General features: G+C 39.0%; 1 protein-coding gene across 1 annotated transcript in view; it reads left to right on the forward strand.

Annotated features, from left to right (window-relative positions):
- The window catches only part of LOC139910180 (T-lymphocyte surface antigen Ly-9-like), a 32339-nt gene extending 22632 nt beyond the window's left edge, over positions 1-9707 (forward strand). Inside the window, exons 4-6 of the mRNA XM_071897405.2 lie at positions 1167-1499; positions 5632-5784; positions 8460-9707. Of these exons, the coding sequence (XP_071753506.2) occupies positions 1167-1499; positions 5632-5784; positions 8460-8518 (545 nt within the window). The 3' untranslated portion in view covers positions 8519-9707. The remainder of the gene's footprint in view (positions 1-1166; positions 1500-5631; positions 5785-8459) is intronic.
- The last annotated feature ends 8732 nt before the right edge of the window (positions 9708-18439 follow it).

Raw genomic sequence — 18439 nt, forward strand, 5'->3', positions numbered from 1 at the left:
AGGCCATTTTAAAACCACTTTAAAGATTACATATTTGAATAACAACCAAAATAGTTTGCTCTTCCCACATGATTTGAATAACTGAAGTAGTTCACGCTTCCAGAGATATCTGAGTAATCAAAATATTTCATTCTTCCAAATATATTTGAATAACCAAATTAGTTTTCTGTTCCCAAAATATTTGAATAACCAAATTACTTTGCTCTTCACGAAATATTTGAATAACCAAATTAGTTTGCTCTTCGCAAAATATTTGAATAACCAAATTAGTTTGCTGTTCCTGAAATGTTTGAATAACCAAATTAATTTGGCAAACTTTCAACTTATTTACTGTTCACCCTTTATCTTTCGTCTCTAAAATGACTGCATGTGTAACAGTGTTACTGAGAGTAAAATTTGCACGGATTCATAACAACAGTCTGGGTAGAGAACAAGCAGGAGCCTTTGTGTTGAGGCAGACGGGAGGAGAGTGTTTGGTGAGTTTATTTTGCATTGCTCTCATTACAGATAATAGCTATAGGTATAGTGCGTTGGTGAGGCCTGAGCCAGAGAGAGAGAGAGAGAGAGAGAACTGGTTGAGTTGGGTGGTGGATGTGTATGAAAGAGGTGTGTGGCTGGGTAAGCCCAGCCTGGCTGACACACACTGATATGTCACTGCTGGCAGCTGCAGTGTTGCACAACTTTCAGTCAGCAGTGGAAGTGAATACATCACCATGACCGAGAGACAGCAGTGGGCGTGACTAACACCCCATCATCATTTACACATTTACAGTATAAAGAGCCAGCCTGACACTCCAGCACCATTTCAACTTCCTCTGCTGTTCTCTTTAACTTGGGAAGCTAGCCAGTCTCTTTAGATATGATGTTCTCTATGGGGATTAAATGGCTGGTGACAGCTGCTCTGATCAAATGGATCCTGAGTGAGTTCTTAATAACTTAGTGGTCTTCTGTATTGAAATGCTGTCGCCTTTGTTTGATCAAAGACAGGCTGGTTATTCGTATCAAACAGTTAAGCACAATTAAGTTGTTACTTAGGTGTGTAATGAAGTCAGGTGACGTTATTATTCTATGTGCTAAGTGTACAGTTTACATGGAGTAAGTAGGATGCTCTGTGTGTGCGTGTGTGTGTGTGTGTACATCTGACTTTTTTATTTTTTTTTTTGCAGTTACAGCTGTGCAGTCAGAGGGACAGAGTGAAATCCAGAATGTGCCGGGGAAAGTTGCAGAGAGCATCACTCTGCAGACTAGAGTTAGTGGACTGCAAGGTGACTATCAGGTCACCTGGTCAGATGATGACAATTCTGTCCTAGCCGACGATTATAAGGGAGACCTGAATCTAAACTACACTGAGAGGTTCAGAGGAAGACTCCAGCTGGACAGAGGGAGCGGATCTCTCACCATCATGCACCTCAACATCAACGACACCGGAGTTTACCATGTACAGATCATTGATGGATCGTCAAAAAGACACAAACGTAGTTTTAATCTAACTGTCTCAGGTGAGTAGTAGGAGACTTGAATTCTTAAAGCAACAGTTTACCCAAAGAACAATATGACCATTATAGCTACAAGTCAAATGACACGCTGCATACTGCCACATCCTGTTGATTGATTGATTGATTGATTTTATTTATGGATTAGTAAACAAAAAACAAAACAAAGAAATCCAAAGGATAACATGTTAAAGTGAAAAACACTTATTTCCAACATGGTCCCAAGATGTTAAAAAGACAAAGAAAAAACACAAGGAAGCACAAGACATTGAACATAAAAACTAAACAAACACAATCCTAAAAAAAAACAAAAACACATCACCACCATTACAAGATAAAAAATAACTCCTACATCAGAAAAACAAGGACAGCTAAAGTAACAATGTCATTGCAGATTTCATTATAAATCTGTTACCCTGTTCCATAAAAAAGTCCTAACCTGACTTCTATAAGCCCCTCTCATATTTAAAAACTTGACGTGTAACGGAAGGCTGTTCCACAACATGGCACCAGTATAAAAAAAGGAACTTCTAGCTACATTATTCACTCGAGGCACTTGACATGAACGCACACTGGCCCTGGTATTATAGTTATGCTGAGTATGGACCATTGTTATCTGAGAACACAAGTACTGAGGAGCATACCCATTGATAATATTGTACATATGATGCAGCTTCTGTTGTTCTACTCTGAGCTGTACTGGCAGCAGTCCTACCCTTCTGAATTCATCACTACCAACATGAGTTCGAGGGGATGCATTTAATAAATACCGAATAATATTATTTTGCATCACCTGCAGTTTGTTCCTGAGTTTAGCTGTCAAACCACTGTACCAAGCAGAGCATGCATAATCGAAATGACACTGTATCAATGATGACACGAGAAGTTTCTTAACAGAAAAGTCGAAAAGCCTTGTTCTGCGAAACAGGAACTTGAGTTTGCTGGCACACTTAGATAATATTTTAGCAGCAATATATTCACAGGAGAGTGACTGCTCCAATATTATTCCTAAATATGAGACATTTGTCTGAGATACAATTTCAGCTCCATTACAAAAGACTTTCAACGTATTTGTTCTTGACAGCTTCTTCTTAGTTCCAAACAGGATTGACTCGGTTTTGCCCAAATGTATTGAGAGCTTGTTATCTATGAGCCACTCTCTTACACTTTCTAATTCATTACTAAGAGTGTTTTCAATCTCACTGACATTATTCCCAGATACCAGTAACGCAGAATCATCAGCATACAGTAAAAGCTTGCATTTCACAGCCGCTGGCATATCATTTATATACATAAGAAATAAAAGAGGCCCTAAAATAGAGCCTTGCGGCACCCCACATGTAATATCCTGAGGTTCTGATATAACCCCTTCAACATCACAGACTTGAGTTCTTCCTGTAAGGTAAGAAGTGAACCATTTTACAGCAGTATGTCTAAAACCCATGCACTGTAGTTTTGATAACAGTATAGTATGATTCACTGTGTCAAAGGCTTTTTGCAAATCAAGCAAGATCATGCCAACATACTTTCCTTCATCAAAGTTTTGTCTAATAAAGTCAAACAGATGAATAAGACAGGTTTCAGTAGAGTATGCTGCTCTAAAACCAGACTGAAGCTCATACAACAAATTTTTTTTAACTAAATATTCCTCAACCTGCTCAAACACAAGACGTTCAAAAACCTTAGACATGGATGTTAAAATTGATACTGGCCTATAATTTCCAACATCTGATTTACTATTCTTCTTAAAAAGGGGAACAACCCTTGCCCTTTTCAGTTCACATGGGAATTTACCCTGACTTATAGATAAATTTACTATATGAGTAATCACACTAGAAATTACACTGGCACTATCCCTCAGAAATCTGGCTGGAATAAGATCCAATCCAGTTGCTTTGTTTGTGGGTAATGCGGATAGACACATCCTTACCCTTTCCACTGAAACAGGACTTATCTCAAATACATCAGGAACAACATTTTTATCTTTGTAGAAAGAGTTCGCAAATGATAGGCCATATCTCCCTGAGCCACAAGGTAATTTAGTAACCAAACTAGCAGCAATGGTTGTAAAAAAATTATTAAAATAACTAGCAACCTTCCATTTATCAAAACATATCTTATCCTCAATGACTAGTCCAATATTGCCAGATTTTGTTTTGGACTTTCCTGTGGAGCCCATTTCGTTAAGTACTTTCCATAATTTTTTGGGCTGGTGTGAATTTTCAGCAATAGCATCCTCATAAAATTGGGACTTTGATTTCTCTGTCTTATATCTGGCTTGATTTCTAAAATGAACATATTTATCATAATCAGTAGGCAATTTTGACTTCTTAAACTTTCTAAAATATAAATCTCGTTGTCTAATAAGATCTAAAATATCTGTAGTCATCCAATTTGCACTTCTCTGTTTAATTCTAGTCTCCTTCATTGGAGCAACAGCATCAAGTGCAGCTATAAAATGCTCTTTAAAAAGGGTCCAAGCCTTATCAACATCATTGCTACCCAAAACATCAGCCCAATCCCTCTCAGAAAGCCTATGTTCAAATCCCTCAACTGAGTAATGTTTAGTACATCTGGACCTAATAGAGCGGTGATTTCCAGTATTTATCTGTGATTTAAATATCTTACGAGTGCAAAAAATTACTTTATGATCACTTAAGGCAATATCAAGGACGCCTGATTGGGAGATCTTTTCACACTCTGAGACCAATATCAAGTCCAATATGGACTGGCTATTTACAGACACTCTAGTAGGTTCAGTAATTAGTTGTTGCAAACCAAACACTTTACAGAAGTTTGAAAATGATTTAACTAAACAACTCTTACTAGGAGGCAATAGCAAGTTTGTATTAAAATCACCCAATATAATACATTCCTTCTCCATGCATACATTACTCCTAATACAAGACATCTCTAAAAGTTCATAAAAGTCTGTTTGCTTAGGAGGTCTGTAACAGACACCAATAATAATGGGTTTAGTCTTGAGAAGCAGCAGCTCAATCCATGCCGTTTCCAAGCCCTCCACCTGGAGGTCGGCTCGCGGATTGAATGTTAGATCACTCCTTATAAACAAGCATACCCCACCTCCATTTCTGTTGCGATCACGCCTGTAGACGGAGTAACCGGTGAGCTCAATTTCTGCGTCTTGAATGGAGCTATCAAGCCATGTCTCGGACACTGCGACCACAGCAGCTTTAGAAGTAACTGCAAGGTGCTTGATCTCTTCAAGCTTAGGCAACAAGCTCCTTGCATTTATATGAATAAAGTGAAGTCCTCTCCGATTAAATAAAACATCAGGATCTTTCCACGTATCAAGCGAACCGTCCTCAGAGCAACACGTTATCTCCGGGGTACTATCAAACACATCCGCGGGACACATTTCCTTCAAGCAGCATCCATTGCACACCAGGGGAATGTCAGAGTCACTCCTTACGGCCAGATCATAAGTTTTTGATGTGATATTTCCACATTTTATGTGAACAAATGTATCACAAAAATCACAAGCAACTGCTTTAGCATTAGCTCTCACCACCTTCCCACAGTTAGGGCAGTAACCACCCGGGTTGACATCGATCCTGTGTTTTATCGCCTGTGAGTTGTTTGGACCAGGACACTGGTGAATGTCTCCCGAAAGCAGCAGGCAGATAGACAGTATGATGCCGCCAGCGTCAGCTTGTTGCTTGCCTCTGGCTCTACTTGCCTTGCCAGAGAGGCTGGACTGAAGAAGCCTGGTGATCAAAACTTCATTGCCATATCCAAAATGTTTTCCCTCAGCATTTGCTGAAAAACGACAGTCTTTGTCCAGAAGCTCTTGGACAAAGGCACAATTTCTATGACGATCAAGGCTGTTATAATCGACTCTAAAACCTATGAAGTTTAAAAACAACACGTGAACTAACACTGCTGACAGCCCTCCACAGACACCTGGCGCCATCTTGGAAGGTGCATTAAGTCTTGTTAATGCTTGAATCCATACCTCTTCTTGCTCATTTCCATTTTTTTCTATGTTAATATGTCCAAGTGTTGGAATTATCGATTGAGTATGATCATATAATCTTAATTTATTCAATCATCATTTATAAGAATAGAGAGTCCATTCCTCCCCTGATCTCAAAGTCTGTTGTTTCTTGTTTCACAGATGCTGATCCTGAACCACCAACCTCTGCAGCTCCACCTAGCGCTGCTGCTGCTTCCTGGGTGACTCATCTAGCAGCCGGCCTAGCAGTTGGCTGTTTTCTTGTTGGCATAGTGCTGCTGCTCTACTGTGCAGTAAAACATAAGAAAATTGGAGGTTAGTAAAGAGATTTCTGACGTTTGTATGAAACTAGAAGCTGTTCTTTTTCTCACACGAGAAGACTTTTTTCATTCAGTTATCCAGTTATTATTAGTCAACATTGTAATTTCAGTTCCATTTTCTACTTTCACTGCAGCATTGTGCAATTTTACTCAGCTCTTCAAACTGACCCTGACTCCCCATATGTGTGTGTGTGTGTGTGTGTGTGTGTGTGTGTGTGTGTGTGTGTGTGTGTGTGTTGTAGGGTAGGGTTAAAGTCGTAACTAGAGTTATCATCAATATTACAGTTTTTTACGATTGCTAGCAACCTTTTATCAGTTCTGTAGTCACATTTTCATAACTCTTAACACAGTTAGCACAACATCGGTCTGTTGCGGGCCATACCGTTAACACATTTCTTGTTCCTTTGACACAAAATGCATTCAGTGAACACATTTTAAAAACTCTTGAATTTCTTTTACACACAAGCTCAACCAAAACCAAAACTATGGATTTTTACTGCCAAATTTACAAATGCTTGCACACTGTATGTCAGAACAGATAACCTCATGTTCTAAACCTAACTTATAGGCTACAGTTGAAGTGAACAGCAGTTCACATTGTATATATATATATTGTATATTATATATTGAAACACAAATATATGTCCTATATTTTTTTATTGCTATTGAGAAACAGCTGATTGAAGTTATGCAAATAGACCCATCACAGCTGAACACTGCCAGGGGTGGATAAGGCACGCCAAAAGATACTTCCCAAGGTGCATAGCCAGAGAAAATATAAGGAGTGATGTGGACGAGAACATGTGGCCAAATGCAGAAGACCGGGTAGATTAGAAAAGGATTGTGTATTTTTCTTTTTTTTTCTTCAGTGCCTTTTTCTGTTTGTATATTTTATTTTTACACAACTGTAACCAGCAGCTATATTGCAGATTTTTGTTGATCTCTTGCAGTAATTTCCTATTTCCTATTATTCCTATGCCTTTACTATAGCAATTCTGTCACTTATTCCTTTTTCATATACTGTACATTCTATAAAGTAAAGATGAGTCATTCACTTTTGATATAGAATGTTTGCAAAAAAGAAGAAAAAAATGCATACATTTACTACACTCAACAAAAGAAAAATGTAGAGTGACTTCAAAAGAAACTGCAGTACGAAAAACAATTGACTATCAATATACTGTCTATTGTATAAGGGTAAAACTGACACATGTAAAGTAATGCATTTTCTGTAATACCATCTGCTGTTAGTATTTTGTATGTCATTGTGCTGTGATTGACTAAATGTTCCTGTTGGAAGAAAACATGTGCTAGTGTTTTGAAAGAATTATTTGATTTAGTGTATTTTGACAAAGTATTCATGCATTTTGAAAATTAGTGTTGGTGTTTAGTTTACAATATGTGATTTTGAGCATAAAATTAACTGTTTTGCCAACTGTGTGTTGTAGGTGAGTTGGTGTGTGAAGAGTTTAGAAAAAGTATTATAAGTATTGAAAAATGCTTGCTAGCGATCGTAAAAAACTGTAATAATGTGTATTTTTTCCATATACATATGATATTTAGGGTCCCAGATGAATGTTAAAGTCATTTTAGTGATTTTTGGAAAAAAACTAAAAAAAAATGAAAGATATCGAACTTTGACTACCATAAGGCATGATAAATAGAAATGATTAAGAAAATGCTATTCGACATATGTAGCCATGTGCCTTGAGGGAACTCGCACCAAATTTAATCTTTCTACACCCAACAGAAAGACATCTGTGGTAGTTTTCCCTAACATACTAAATTTAGGTGTCATGAATGGGTTAAGTTTGACCCACATGCCTGTCTGCTGATGACAAACAGATTATGTTTTCATCACATGTGCTTTACTAAACACAGTTCTACATCGTGTTAGTTATGTTCATTAGCCATGTTCTGCTTTTGCTAGCTTTCGTCCTTCATTTTGGTTGTTAAAGTGGCTTTAAATTCAATCCAGGTGGCATTAAATTTGAAGTTGGCTTTCTGAAACCTGCAGATACTCTGTTATCAGTGTTCATTTGACATGTAGGCTATCATACACATGATATCATGATTTATTTAAAAATAAAGCATTAAAGTCATACTGAAGGGAATTCTCCCTTCAGAAAACAGGCCAACTCTGCGTCGCTCTTCATCCCATCCTCTCCTTCAATACTCTCCAACAGGTGAAAGCCAACCCAGACTCACATTTTGGAACGTGCCTTGTCTGCTTGGTGTTTTGCCTCGCTCTAGCTACTTGTGCTTTTTTACCATTTTGGCAACCTCGTGTGAGCTTCATGTCTTCTTGAGCTAGGGAGGACAGGTCAACTTTGAAAGTTGTGTTTACAAGCCACAACCGGCAAAATCCTACTCAGTACGCCTTTAACATGCGTCCTACAATAAAAGTTTATGACCAGTAGAAGATGGGGCATGTTGAATTGCCCCAAAACGTAGCAAAACGTAGCAAACAGGAAGTAACTGAAGGAAACGGTAGTGCGTTGAACACAAGGCTGTTTTATGAGCAAACATATCTTTCAACTGGAAAACGTTACTTCCTGTCTGCTACATTTTGGGGCAATTGAACATGCCGCTGGTCTTCAAAATGAAGCTTTTAATTTCAGCAGCAGTGCTAACATCTGCTTGTTGTTCATGTTTTCACTCTCTGCACAGGGAACCGTCTCTCTTCTGCCAGCAGAACCAACCGTCCAGGAGACAGTGGAGTGGTCTGATGTCAGAGTTTGACCCTCTGCTTCATACCCACTGACCTCACTTCTCTATGGAGCCTGCAGTGGAGTCCATCAAATGGTTCCTGCTGTTTACTTGTTTGTGAGATTTGCACTAAATGTACTTTATAGGTACAAACTTCAGGGCTTTGTGCCGTATGTGGCTGCTGTTAGCCAGTATCCTTAATAGAGTGAAGACGGGAGAGTTTTTTTTATGTGTAGAAAGATATTGAAGTGTGGTGGGACATGACATGCTGGTTGAGGTTGACGCTCATCGCCGCAGCATTCAGCTCCATACAACAAATTATATATATCACTCTCATCTGTACATATTTTTCAATTTGTTTTTTCTCATCTCTATTTTTGATTATATTTTGCTTATAGCCTGATACCATGTCTACAGACGTTGCAGTTGCATCATAGAAAAGAGGAACTTTAGTTGCATATGTTTATTGGAATCAGACCAAACACATATTCAGCATATAAACTATTAAACTATTAAAGTTCCCTTCTATTTCCATTAGAGTTCAAATCAGTTTTTGCTCATATTCATACAGCTTTGCTAAACATAAAAAGTCAAACTAACATGATATTTCTCCTGAAAAATTACAATCAGGGTTTGAGGCATCACACCTGCACATTTCAAACTGTGGTTCTCTTGCATCGCTTACAAAGTAATTTATTACACCTCTCTCTTTGGGGAGATAAAGCTTGTATAGGTTCAAAATGCAGGTTTGACCCTCGGTACTGCAGTAGGCATTACATCTCAGAGGGAGTTACAGTGAAATATTTATTAAGAAAGCCAGCGGGGTCTTCTACCAGAGGATTATGTCTGGTGTCTTCATCCAAAATGGCTACTGTTGATCTTTGGACCAGCAGGAACACGACATCCTCATTTATTGTTTGGAATAAAGAACTTTTGACACAAGGGAGAAAAGAAGAGTTGAGTTTTTACACCAGAATCAATTTACAGCAAGATAAAACTGGTAAACTTGGTTAGTTAATGAAGACACAGTGATAAAGTGGAAAGTTGCGAGAAATAAAGTCTCAATTTCCTCTGACGTTTTGTCTTCCTTTGTGGTCAAAGGGTTATGCTGCATAACTGTCATACATCTTCTGGTGCTGGGTTCAAATCACAAATATGTTTTTAATGTGCATGCAATGTATTTGAAAAATAAAGTTTATTTAAAGAAAATTGAAGCCTCCTCCTTGATACAACAATTTCTACCCTGACCTTTCTGACTGCAGCCTGTAGCCTGGTAAGATCTTCCTAATCACGTGACCTCACATTCTGTTTCGCTCCATGGATTAGTCTGGACTTCTAGCCGCCCACATCGATTTCCTGAAATTACAATGTAACCGGGCCAATCAGGGACTGCTACATGCATACACTTCTTTGTGTTTGTCTTTACTAGCATGAGAAATAGCCAGAGGGAGGAAGGGTGACATATATCTTTAAAATATATAGGACAGTTGTAGGATGGTAAAGGACAGTTATTTTTCGTTTCTTGTTGTAGTGTAAGTAGAGAGCTGTTAATAAAAATTAAGCAGTCTTTCTACCGAAAAGCACTGGTATTATTTCATCACATCAGTTGTATTGTGTTTGTCTGTACATAATGACTCTTCCTTCCTTCCAGTCCAATGCTTCCCTCTGGTGGATTTTTAGATCAGTCAATCCAAATCAACTTTGTGTTTACCATGCAAATAATATTGACTGCCAAACAGATTAATATGGCAAACAATCTATCTGAGAGGATAAAGTGCAGTGCAGCACATATTCAGTAGACAGCAGCACATTGTACCTGGTGATGGAGGTGCAGTGTTTCAGCTGCATGATGAGCTTTGGTTGGTGTATAGATACTTCTGATGCACCTGAACAGATCATAAGTGAGGTGACCTGGGTGGATGTTTTGGCTCTTTATGTCTCTTTCCCAGCCAACCCAGTCAGGGAGATCAGTTCCCAGCTTGTGTCCGTGTAGCATGGATAGTAAATGATGTCTCCTCTTAATCCACATCTTGAGGCCGTCCCTGCAAGCTCTATGGTGGCTCTGCAGTCTTGTGCATGGCTGTGTACCAGCAACATGTATAAAGGCCGTGCAGAGGAACTGGTTGGTGAATCCTCTGCAGGTCACCTCAATGGGCACATATCACACTCACTACCAAGTTTTCATCTTTGGCCCTCTTCCTCCTGTTGGCCCTCTCTCCATCTGATCTTAACAGTCACAGTCAACTCCAGCAAGACCAAGTGTCTCCATGTTTCAGCCTGCAACAACTGCTGATCTAAATGTGGTGACTGTGATGATTTGTGGAAATGTGAGCTGCCTAAACGTGTTACTACACAGAAAAAACAATTTCTGCTTTGTTACCGCTGATTGTATCAGGGATTTATTTTCCACATCATTGTAAGTAACCACTCTGATCATATTCCCTTCCTCAATGCTCCACTAGGAAACAAAGAACAGTCATCAATCACTGTGAACATATGAACCATAGGCGCCGATTCACGGGGAAAATGCACTTGATAGGCCTACTGTATATGCGCCAGCGGCCGGGGCCAAATTTACATTGATTTGATAGCAAACGCCACCCGCTGCGCGGCATAGCCCACGTTGCAAAACAAGTAGGCCCCTTGTAGCCTATACTGTTATGTTGCGTTCTTTATGGGTGTAAGTTGCTATAGCAGCGGTGTCTCACAGCCACGGTGGTGTCGGATTGTGTTGGACTGTGCACTTGGCCTATGATTTATGTTCATGTGAGCCTTTTTAATAAATAATTTCAGTGGCATTGATTATTATTTTCCATGCGTTTCATGGTGTGTATCATTAGTTAAACTTTTGATCTCCAATGTGTGTGTGTGTGTGTGTGTGTGTGTGTGTGTGTGCGTCGGTCGCTGTTAATTTCCTATGGTGCTGAAATGCGTGCGTTTGACTACTTTTTCCAAATCCGTATAGCAACAAGTCATGTAGGCTATGGTTATTGCAGAAGGCTTATCTTGTGCGTGGGGGTGGGGCATTCAACTGTTTTGAGCACCCACCGGCAGAAACATAAATCGGCGCCTATGATATGAATGTTACAGGTCCTGAAAGCGCTGGGCCCAAACTGGTGCAACACATTTATTTATAGGGGGGTTACCTGTGCAAAACATTTAACACAGTGGTCAGCAATGCTCATCATCTCTTTGTGGCACTAGCTCTATCTCTGACCTCTGAACTTCCCTGTATATACTTGAGCTTAGAGTCCTGCTTTACACATACACTCAATGGACTTATTTTAGCCATCTAGTACGCCATGCTACCCACATTTACAGGCTGCACCTTGACATCTTCCACATAAAACAGAAACAACACTGAATATATATATCAATAAACATAATTTAAGTTCCATAAATGTCTCTTGCTCAGTTAACTAATTCAAAACATCACATTACACATTAACCTCTATTTACAGGATGACCTAGCCAGTCTAACTAGCCCTGCTACCCATTATATCTGCTGGCAGGGAAATACAGTAAACCTAGCTTTCCAACCTATATTTCTACAGGCTTAACGTTACAGGTCTGACTTGGCTGGCTAACTGCCTGTATTCTAGCAATATTCTTACTTTTAAACAATCTGAACACAAATAACATCATCTACAAGACACAGTAAAATGCTATTAACAAAATCCTATTAACCCTCTAGACCCCAGTAGAATTCTAGAATGTTGCTGCAGTTCACTGGGAATTCTCACTTAAATCAGCATTTTCTTGTTAGTTTTTCCATTTAAAAAAACACAACTTTCCCTTTAATTTGGTACCAAATACATGGCAAGGCGATTCAGGGCGTCTCCTTCAGTGTCATTCAAAGTATGACAACAAAACAGATCCTTCCTATCTTGGCTAACGATAAGCTTTCAAAATCCATACAAAACCTCCAGCGCTTCAGCCCACACAGTAATAAGGTCAGACAGTAACAGTCGCCAAACAAATATGGAAAAAGTTGCCAAACTTATATGGATAAAAGTCGCTGCAACCCGGCCAGTCCTACCGACTCTTCGGCGCACTGCCTCCCGGAAAACAGCGTCTGTCTCCGGCGGTGAGAGCAGGTAGCTCCCGCTGTTTAGTGAAGGTGATCTTGTGTCTTGTTTTATTGAGCAAGAACAAGCGATTTCGATCAAACTCAACTCACATTGGGCCTCATTCACAAACAGTGCATACGCACAAATCTGTGCTTAAACCGTGCGTACGAACGTTTTACGCACAAATCCGGGATTCATCAATATTTTCTTACCTGACTTTGTTCGTACTCTGCGAACAAATTTAGAACTGCCTCAGACCATGCGTACGCACAAATGATGAAGGCCTGGCTGTCTTAGAAAATGTAAACACACACCTTTTAACTAAATGCATAGCATATTAAAACCGCATTCATTAAAAAAGGCTTTAATAGACAACAATATTTAAAACCGTTAATTTACTAATGCATTGGCCAAATGTATTAAAAAACCATGAAATTGATGCCCTTTCATCCTCATCAATTATTGTCATAATTAAAATATTCAACTATAAAAACTGAGTGTCCCAGTCCTAGCTTACAATGGAGTATGAGAATGTCCATATTGAAATGTAACAGTTTTGGTTTTCATTGTTTTTATTGACTTGGCCTATAATGATCGGCTACTCCCACCAATTTCTAGTGCCATGAAATTGCGCATATGTAGCCAGTGTTAATTGGTAGCCAACTGGTTAATTGGAAGCCTATTAAAAGGCATGCAGGGTATATAAAAGATTCCGATTTACCTCCAAGCAAGTGTTAAGATGGCATATCTAGCCTTGCTGGAAGATATTGCAGCCCGTGCCTTCAGGAGAGAGCGCATCTTCAGAGTCCCGCCTTGTCTCCTCCCAGAATTAACTATGCAAATGACTATAAATACGCCCCTCTTGTCACCTTCTTGTCAAAAGCGATGGTGAACGTGCCTGTGTTCAGTGCTCCCCTCTCCAAATATTTCCAATGTGCTTTTACGCATGCAGTGTTTTTGTAAATAAAGGTAAAATTGCACAATTTAACAGATTCAAAGATTAAAAACAAAACCATATAATGTGACATGTCCAGTGTTCGCAGCGCTGTCGCTCCAAATATGGCAATGTGCTTTTCCATTTGTGGCATTTCTTTCTACACTATTTTTTTTTTTTAAGTGTTACGCACGGGTGGCCTTTCCTTTCTTACCGTTCAGTCCCGCAGTCAGCGCACAGCTTCAGTGGTTTGTGTGAGCAGGTACTGCACACAAATCGTTTGGACATCACACAGTTGTTCCAGGACTTATTCCGAGTGCATCTGCCCACCCAACACTGCGTTTTCTTCCCAGGAGAGATGGATCTGTACGCCTCGCCTCCTGTGCGCCATGGATCTCTGCGCGCCTCGGCAACTGTACAGTCCCTGACGTGCGCTAACATCTCCATGTCACATAAACAAAGAAAACTGTCCAGTTTACTGGCGATCTTGGTTTCGGCATTGTGAGTTAAGGCCTGATGTCATCTGTGGGAAATTAGTTTCACTAGGTTTTCATTGTGCTCAATTATGAAATGAATTACCTCTGGGTGAAAGTCCTTGCTGGATGTCATCACTTTCACCCTCATTTCTTGGAAGTATGTGAGGCCCATTGTCTTTGTAACTTTCCACTACATACGGCGGGTCAGGTTCTGTCTCACAGCACAATCTGACAGCTTCCAGAAGGTTTTAAAAGCGTGACGCTTAGCCGGCGAAGCCATTTTTACCGGTGGAGGACGACTAAACCCGGGGGAAAATCAAACGTCTGTGTCACCAGCTAAATTTTCCGGTTCCGGTTCATCTATGACAACTTGAAGTATATATAAAACAAAGCTGATAACTTGATTTTCAGTTTTTAGTACATTTTAAGCGATTTAAAAATGACGGGCGCTCTTGGGCGCTATGGGGTCTAGAGGGTTAACAAAACACATAAACGTTTCACGGACTTTACCGAATCAAAATGGCCGCTAACGCTAACTGTTAATACTCATTACACTGTGAATTACCCCATGCTAATCGCCAATGCTAATATTAGCCCATGAATCGCTAATGCTAACCGCTAGCGTGAGTTGCTAATGTTAATCGCTAGCGCGATTCACTTATACTTTCAGCACATACTCACATCCCGGCCCCACACATTCAAATTCCCTTTGTATCCGACCCCAAACCAATGTCCATAACACTTAAGAGTTTACTTTTGTCACCATAGCAGTTCTTACCTGTGCAAAACATTTAACACAGTGGTCAGCAACGCTCATCATCTGTTCGTGGCACTAGCTCTCTGACGTCTGAACTTCCCCTAGAGACCCTATTCATTATTCAAATCGTTCTGTTACTGCCAATTTAATTACAATCCCCCTCCAGCCTTCTATCGCTACTTCTGATCCCACTCTAACCACTCTATTTAACCCACTTACCTTTAAGAACAGAAACGGCCTAGGGATAATTCATTTAAATATTAGAAGTTTACTTCAGAAGTTAGATCATGTAAATATATTAATTCTGCTGACTGATCCTGATATCTTGGTGCTGAGTGAAACTTGGCTCAAAAAGAGTGTCAATGACTTGGATGTAGCTCTAAAGGATTACAACTTATATAGAATAGACAGAATTGGAAGGGGAGGTGGGGTGGTTATATATGTTAAATCAGGTCTCTCTGTAACAATTCTAAATGCTGTGACCATACCAAAATGTTTTGAATTTCTTGCACTAAAGGTTCAGTTAGGGCCTAGTTCAGTAATTGTGGTAGGGGTCTATAGACCCCCATCTGCTGATACAAATTCCATTGACAAAATAGCAGATCTACTCTCTCAGTATTCCGATGTTGAATTAATTGTTGTGGGTGACTTTAATTTGAATTATAATAGGCTGAATAATACATCTGATTATCTCAAGGAGGTTAGTAGTAACCTCAACTTATCCCAGCTAATTACAGAACCCACTAGGCCAAATTTGAAAGATTACTCTAGGTCTACCCTAATTGATCTCATCTTTTCCAATAGGATTGATAAAATTATTGCCTGTGGTGTCTTCGAGCTAGGAATTAGTGATCATTGCCCTATAGCATGTATTAGAAATACTCGGTTAAAGAAAACAAAATCTCACACAGTTACTAAGAGAAATATAAGACATTTTAGTGACCAAGCCTTTTTAACTGATGTTTTCCATAGCGACATACATTATACATCTGAAATCCCAGATGTTGAAATGGCACTGGATTTTTTCACAAAAACCCTTCTTTCAGTCATTAACAAACATGCACCATTCAAAAAGTTTAGAATAAAAGATAGATTAACCCCCTGGTTTTCACCCGAATTATCAGCTTTATTTAAGGAAAGGAACAGAGCCTGGTCACTTGCCAGACACTCTGGGGATCCATCCCATTGGTCGTCATTTAAACAGCTTAGAAATAAATGCACATCATCTGTGAGAAGCACCAAATCTAATTATTATTTAGACTTAATTACTAGCTCCTATTCAAACCCTGCAAAATTTTGGAAAGCAGTAAACTTAAACAAAAACAAAACCACTATTTCCCTACCTGCACATATTAAATGTGGTGACTGTTTGATTTCTGAACAGAAAGAGGTTTGCCAAACTCTCAATAGGCACTTTGTTGATGCTGGGCATTTATTTGAAAAGGATTACACAGGGCCCCCTCTTATTAACATTAATAATGATTGTGTATGTACCATGAACCACGTCTCTCAGTTTACCTTTCAACCGTTCTCTCCTAGTGATGTATTTGAAGCATTGCAAGCCATTGACACCAGGAGTTCAACAGGAGAGGATAAATTGGATCCTTTTTTTCTAAGAGTGTCCGCTCCATTTATCACAGAGCAATTAACACATATATTTAATCTTTCTATCACAACAGGCATATTTCCTAGTGTTTGGAAATCGGCCCATGTAACTCCATTACATAAAGGAGGTGATAGAAATGATCTAGATAATTACAGACCAATCTCCAAATTATCTTGTCTAGCAAAAATCCTGGAATCCTTGGTAAATAACCAACTCAAGGCATTTCTTTCAAGTCACTCTGTATTACAGTTTTTTCTGAATGCTTAAACACTAACAGTGATTCTTGAAGCACTATCTCTGAAACCATTAACACTTGTAGCCAATGCATTTACCAAGTGTGCCAAACTGAATGCACGTTCTCTGCTTTACACTCAGTTTGTAATTTTATAACACACTTTTTGCAAAATTGTAAACACAACTCACTGCTTTACACTCAGTTTGCAATTCTGTAAAGTTTTGTCATACATGTAGTAACGTAAACACACATACACACAGGTATCCATATGTGTAAAGTATGGATGTGTATTCCGAACATAACACACTATCAATACAAATAAGGGGAAAAAGTTTTTTGTTTTTTTTCTTACAGTAAGAAATAAGAGACAATAAGAAACATTGGTTTCGGAGTTATTTGTTTGAGAGACTTCAGAGTGTAAAGTCGGGAAGTGTCCAGTCTGAGTTCTTGCCGGTAACAAAAGGTGTTCCGCAAGGTTCAATTTTGGGTCCTGTCCTCTTCACCATTTATATTAATGATATTATCTCTTCATTGAGTGGCTGTCAAGTCCATCTTTATGCTGATGACACCATTGTATATTGTATTGCTGATTCTGTACAACTAGCCATTGAGAACCTGCAACTTTCCTTTAATGCTCTACAAGATGCTCTTATTAATCTTAAACTGGTACTTAATGCAAATAAAACAAAATTCATGCTGTTTACTAGAGCCAGTAATATTGATTACAATAGTATGCATATATCCGCTGCGAATGGATCTAACATTGAGAGAGTTACTGAATATAAATATCTTGGCATCTGGCTTGATGAGAAATTTACTTTTAAATACCATATAGACAATCTTGTCAGCAAACTGCGTCAAAAAATTGGCTTCTTTTACAGAAACAGAACCAGTTTCCCTATAATTAGTAGAAAGAGGATTGTTGAGGCAGTTTTCCTATCAGTGTTGGATTATGGGGATGTAATTTATAGAAATGCTGCTCCTTCCACTCTTAAACCCCTAGACACAGTCTATCATCCTGCCCTCAGATTTATTACTGGTGACAGCTATGGGACTCACCATTGTATCCTGTATGATAAAGTGGGTTGGTCTTCTCTGGCAGAGAGGTGAAATAAACATTGGTATTTGTTTATATATAAAGCCCTTGTTGGAAAGCTACCACCTTACATTTCAATGATGCTGGATTGGAACTTTGGACCCTATCAAACTCGCTCAAATGACTTGCTTATGCTTAAGGTCCCCCGAGCCCGGTCTAAATTTGGTAAGTCAGCCTTTTATTTTAGTGCCCCTATTTCTTGGAATGATCTTCAACACACGCTAAAAATCAATACTCTACTAACTTATGGACAATTTAAAACCATGATCACAAACCTCCCTGCCGCAATGTGTAACTGTTTTAATTGATTTTCTTTATTCTCATCTGTGTCTTGTCCTATTTATTTTTAACTTTTATCTTGTCTGTAACTCGACATCATTGTAAATGAGGGCAACCTCAATGGTTCTTCGAGTTTAAATAAAGGTTTGAATGAATGAATGAATGAATTTTCCACATCCTTCCAGTCTTCAGGTTGACTACTGTATGTTTCTGATGGTGTAACAGCAGTTCAACACTCATTCATTCAAAGCATCATCCAACTATAATGTCAACACAATTACTGAAGATTTTCAGTATAGTTGAAGTACCACTTCTCTTATTGAAGCTTTTTTGATTTATCAACACTTCAGGAGTTTGTATTCCAGTTATTGGATTTGTGTGCTGCTTTAAATTTTGATACAGTTACAACATCTTAGACACAGATGGTTCAGAATCATTCTTTTTCTGCTCATTGTACCTGGGATTTCTCTTCCTCATCTCTGTACATA

Source organism: Centroberyx gerrardi, chromosome 3 (genome assembly GCF_048128805.1).
Source record: "Centroberyx gerrardi isolate f3 chromosome 3, fCenGer3.hap1.cur.20231027, whole genome shotgun sequence".
NCBI classification, from domain to species: domain Eukaryota; kingdom Metazoa; phylum Chordata; class Actinopteri; order Beryciformes; family Berycidae; genus Centroberyx; species Centroberyx gerrardi.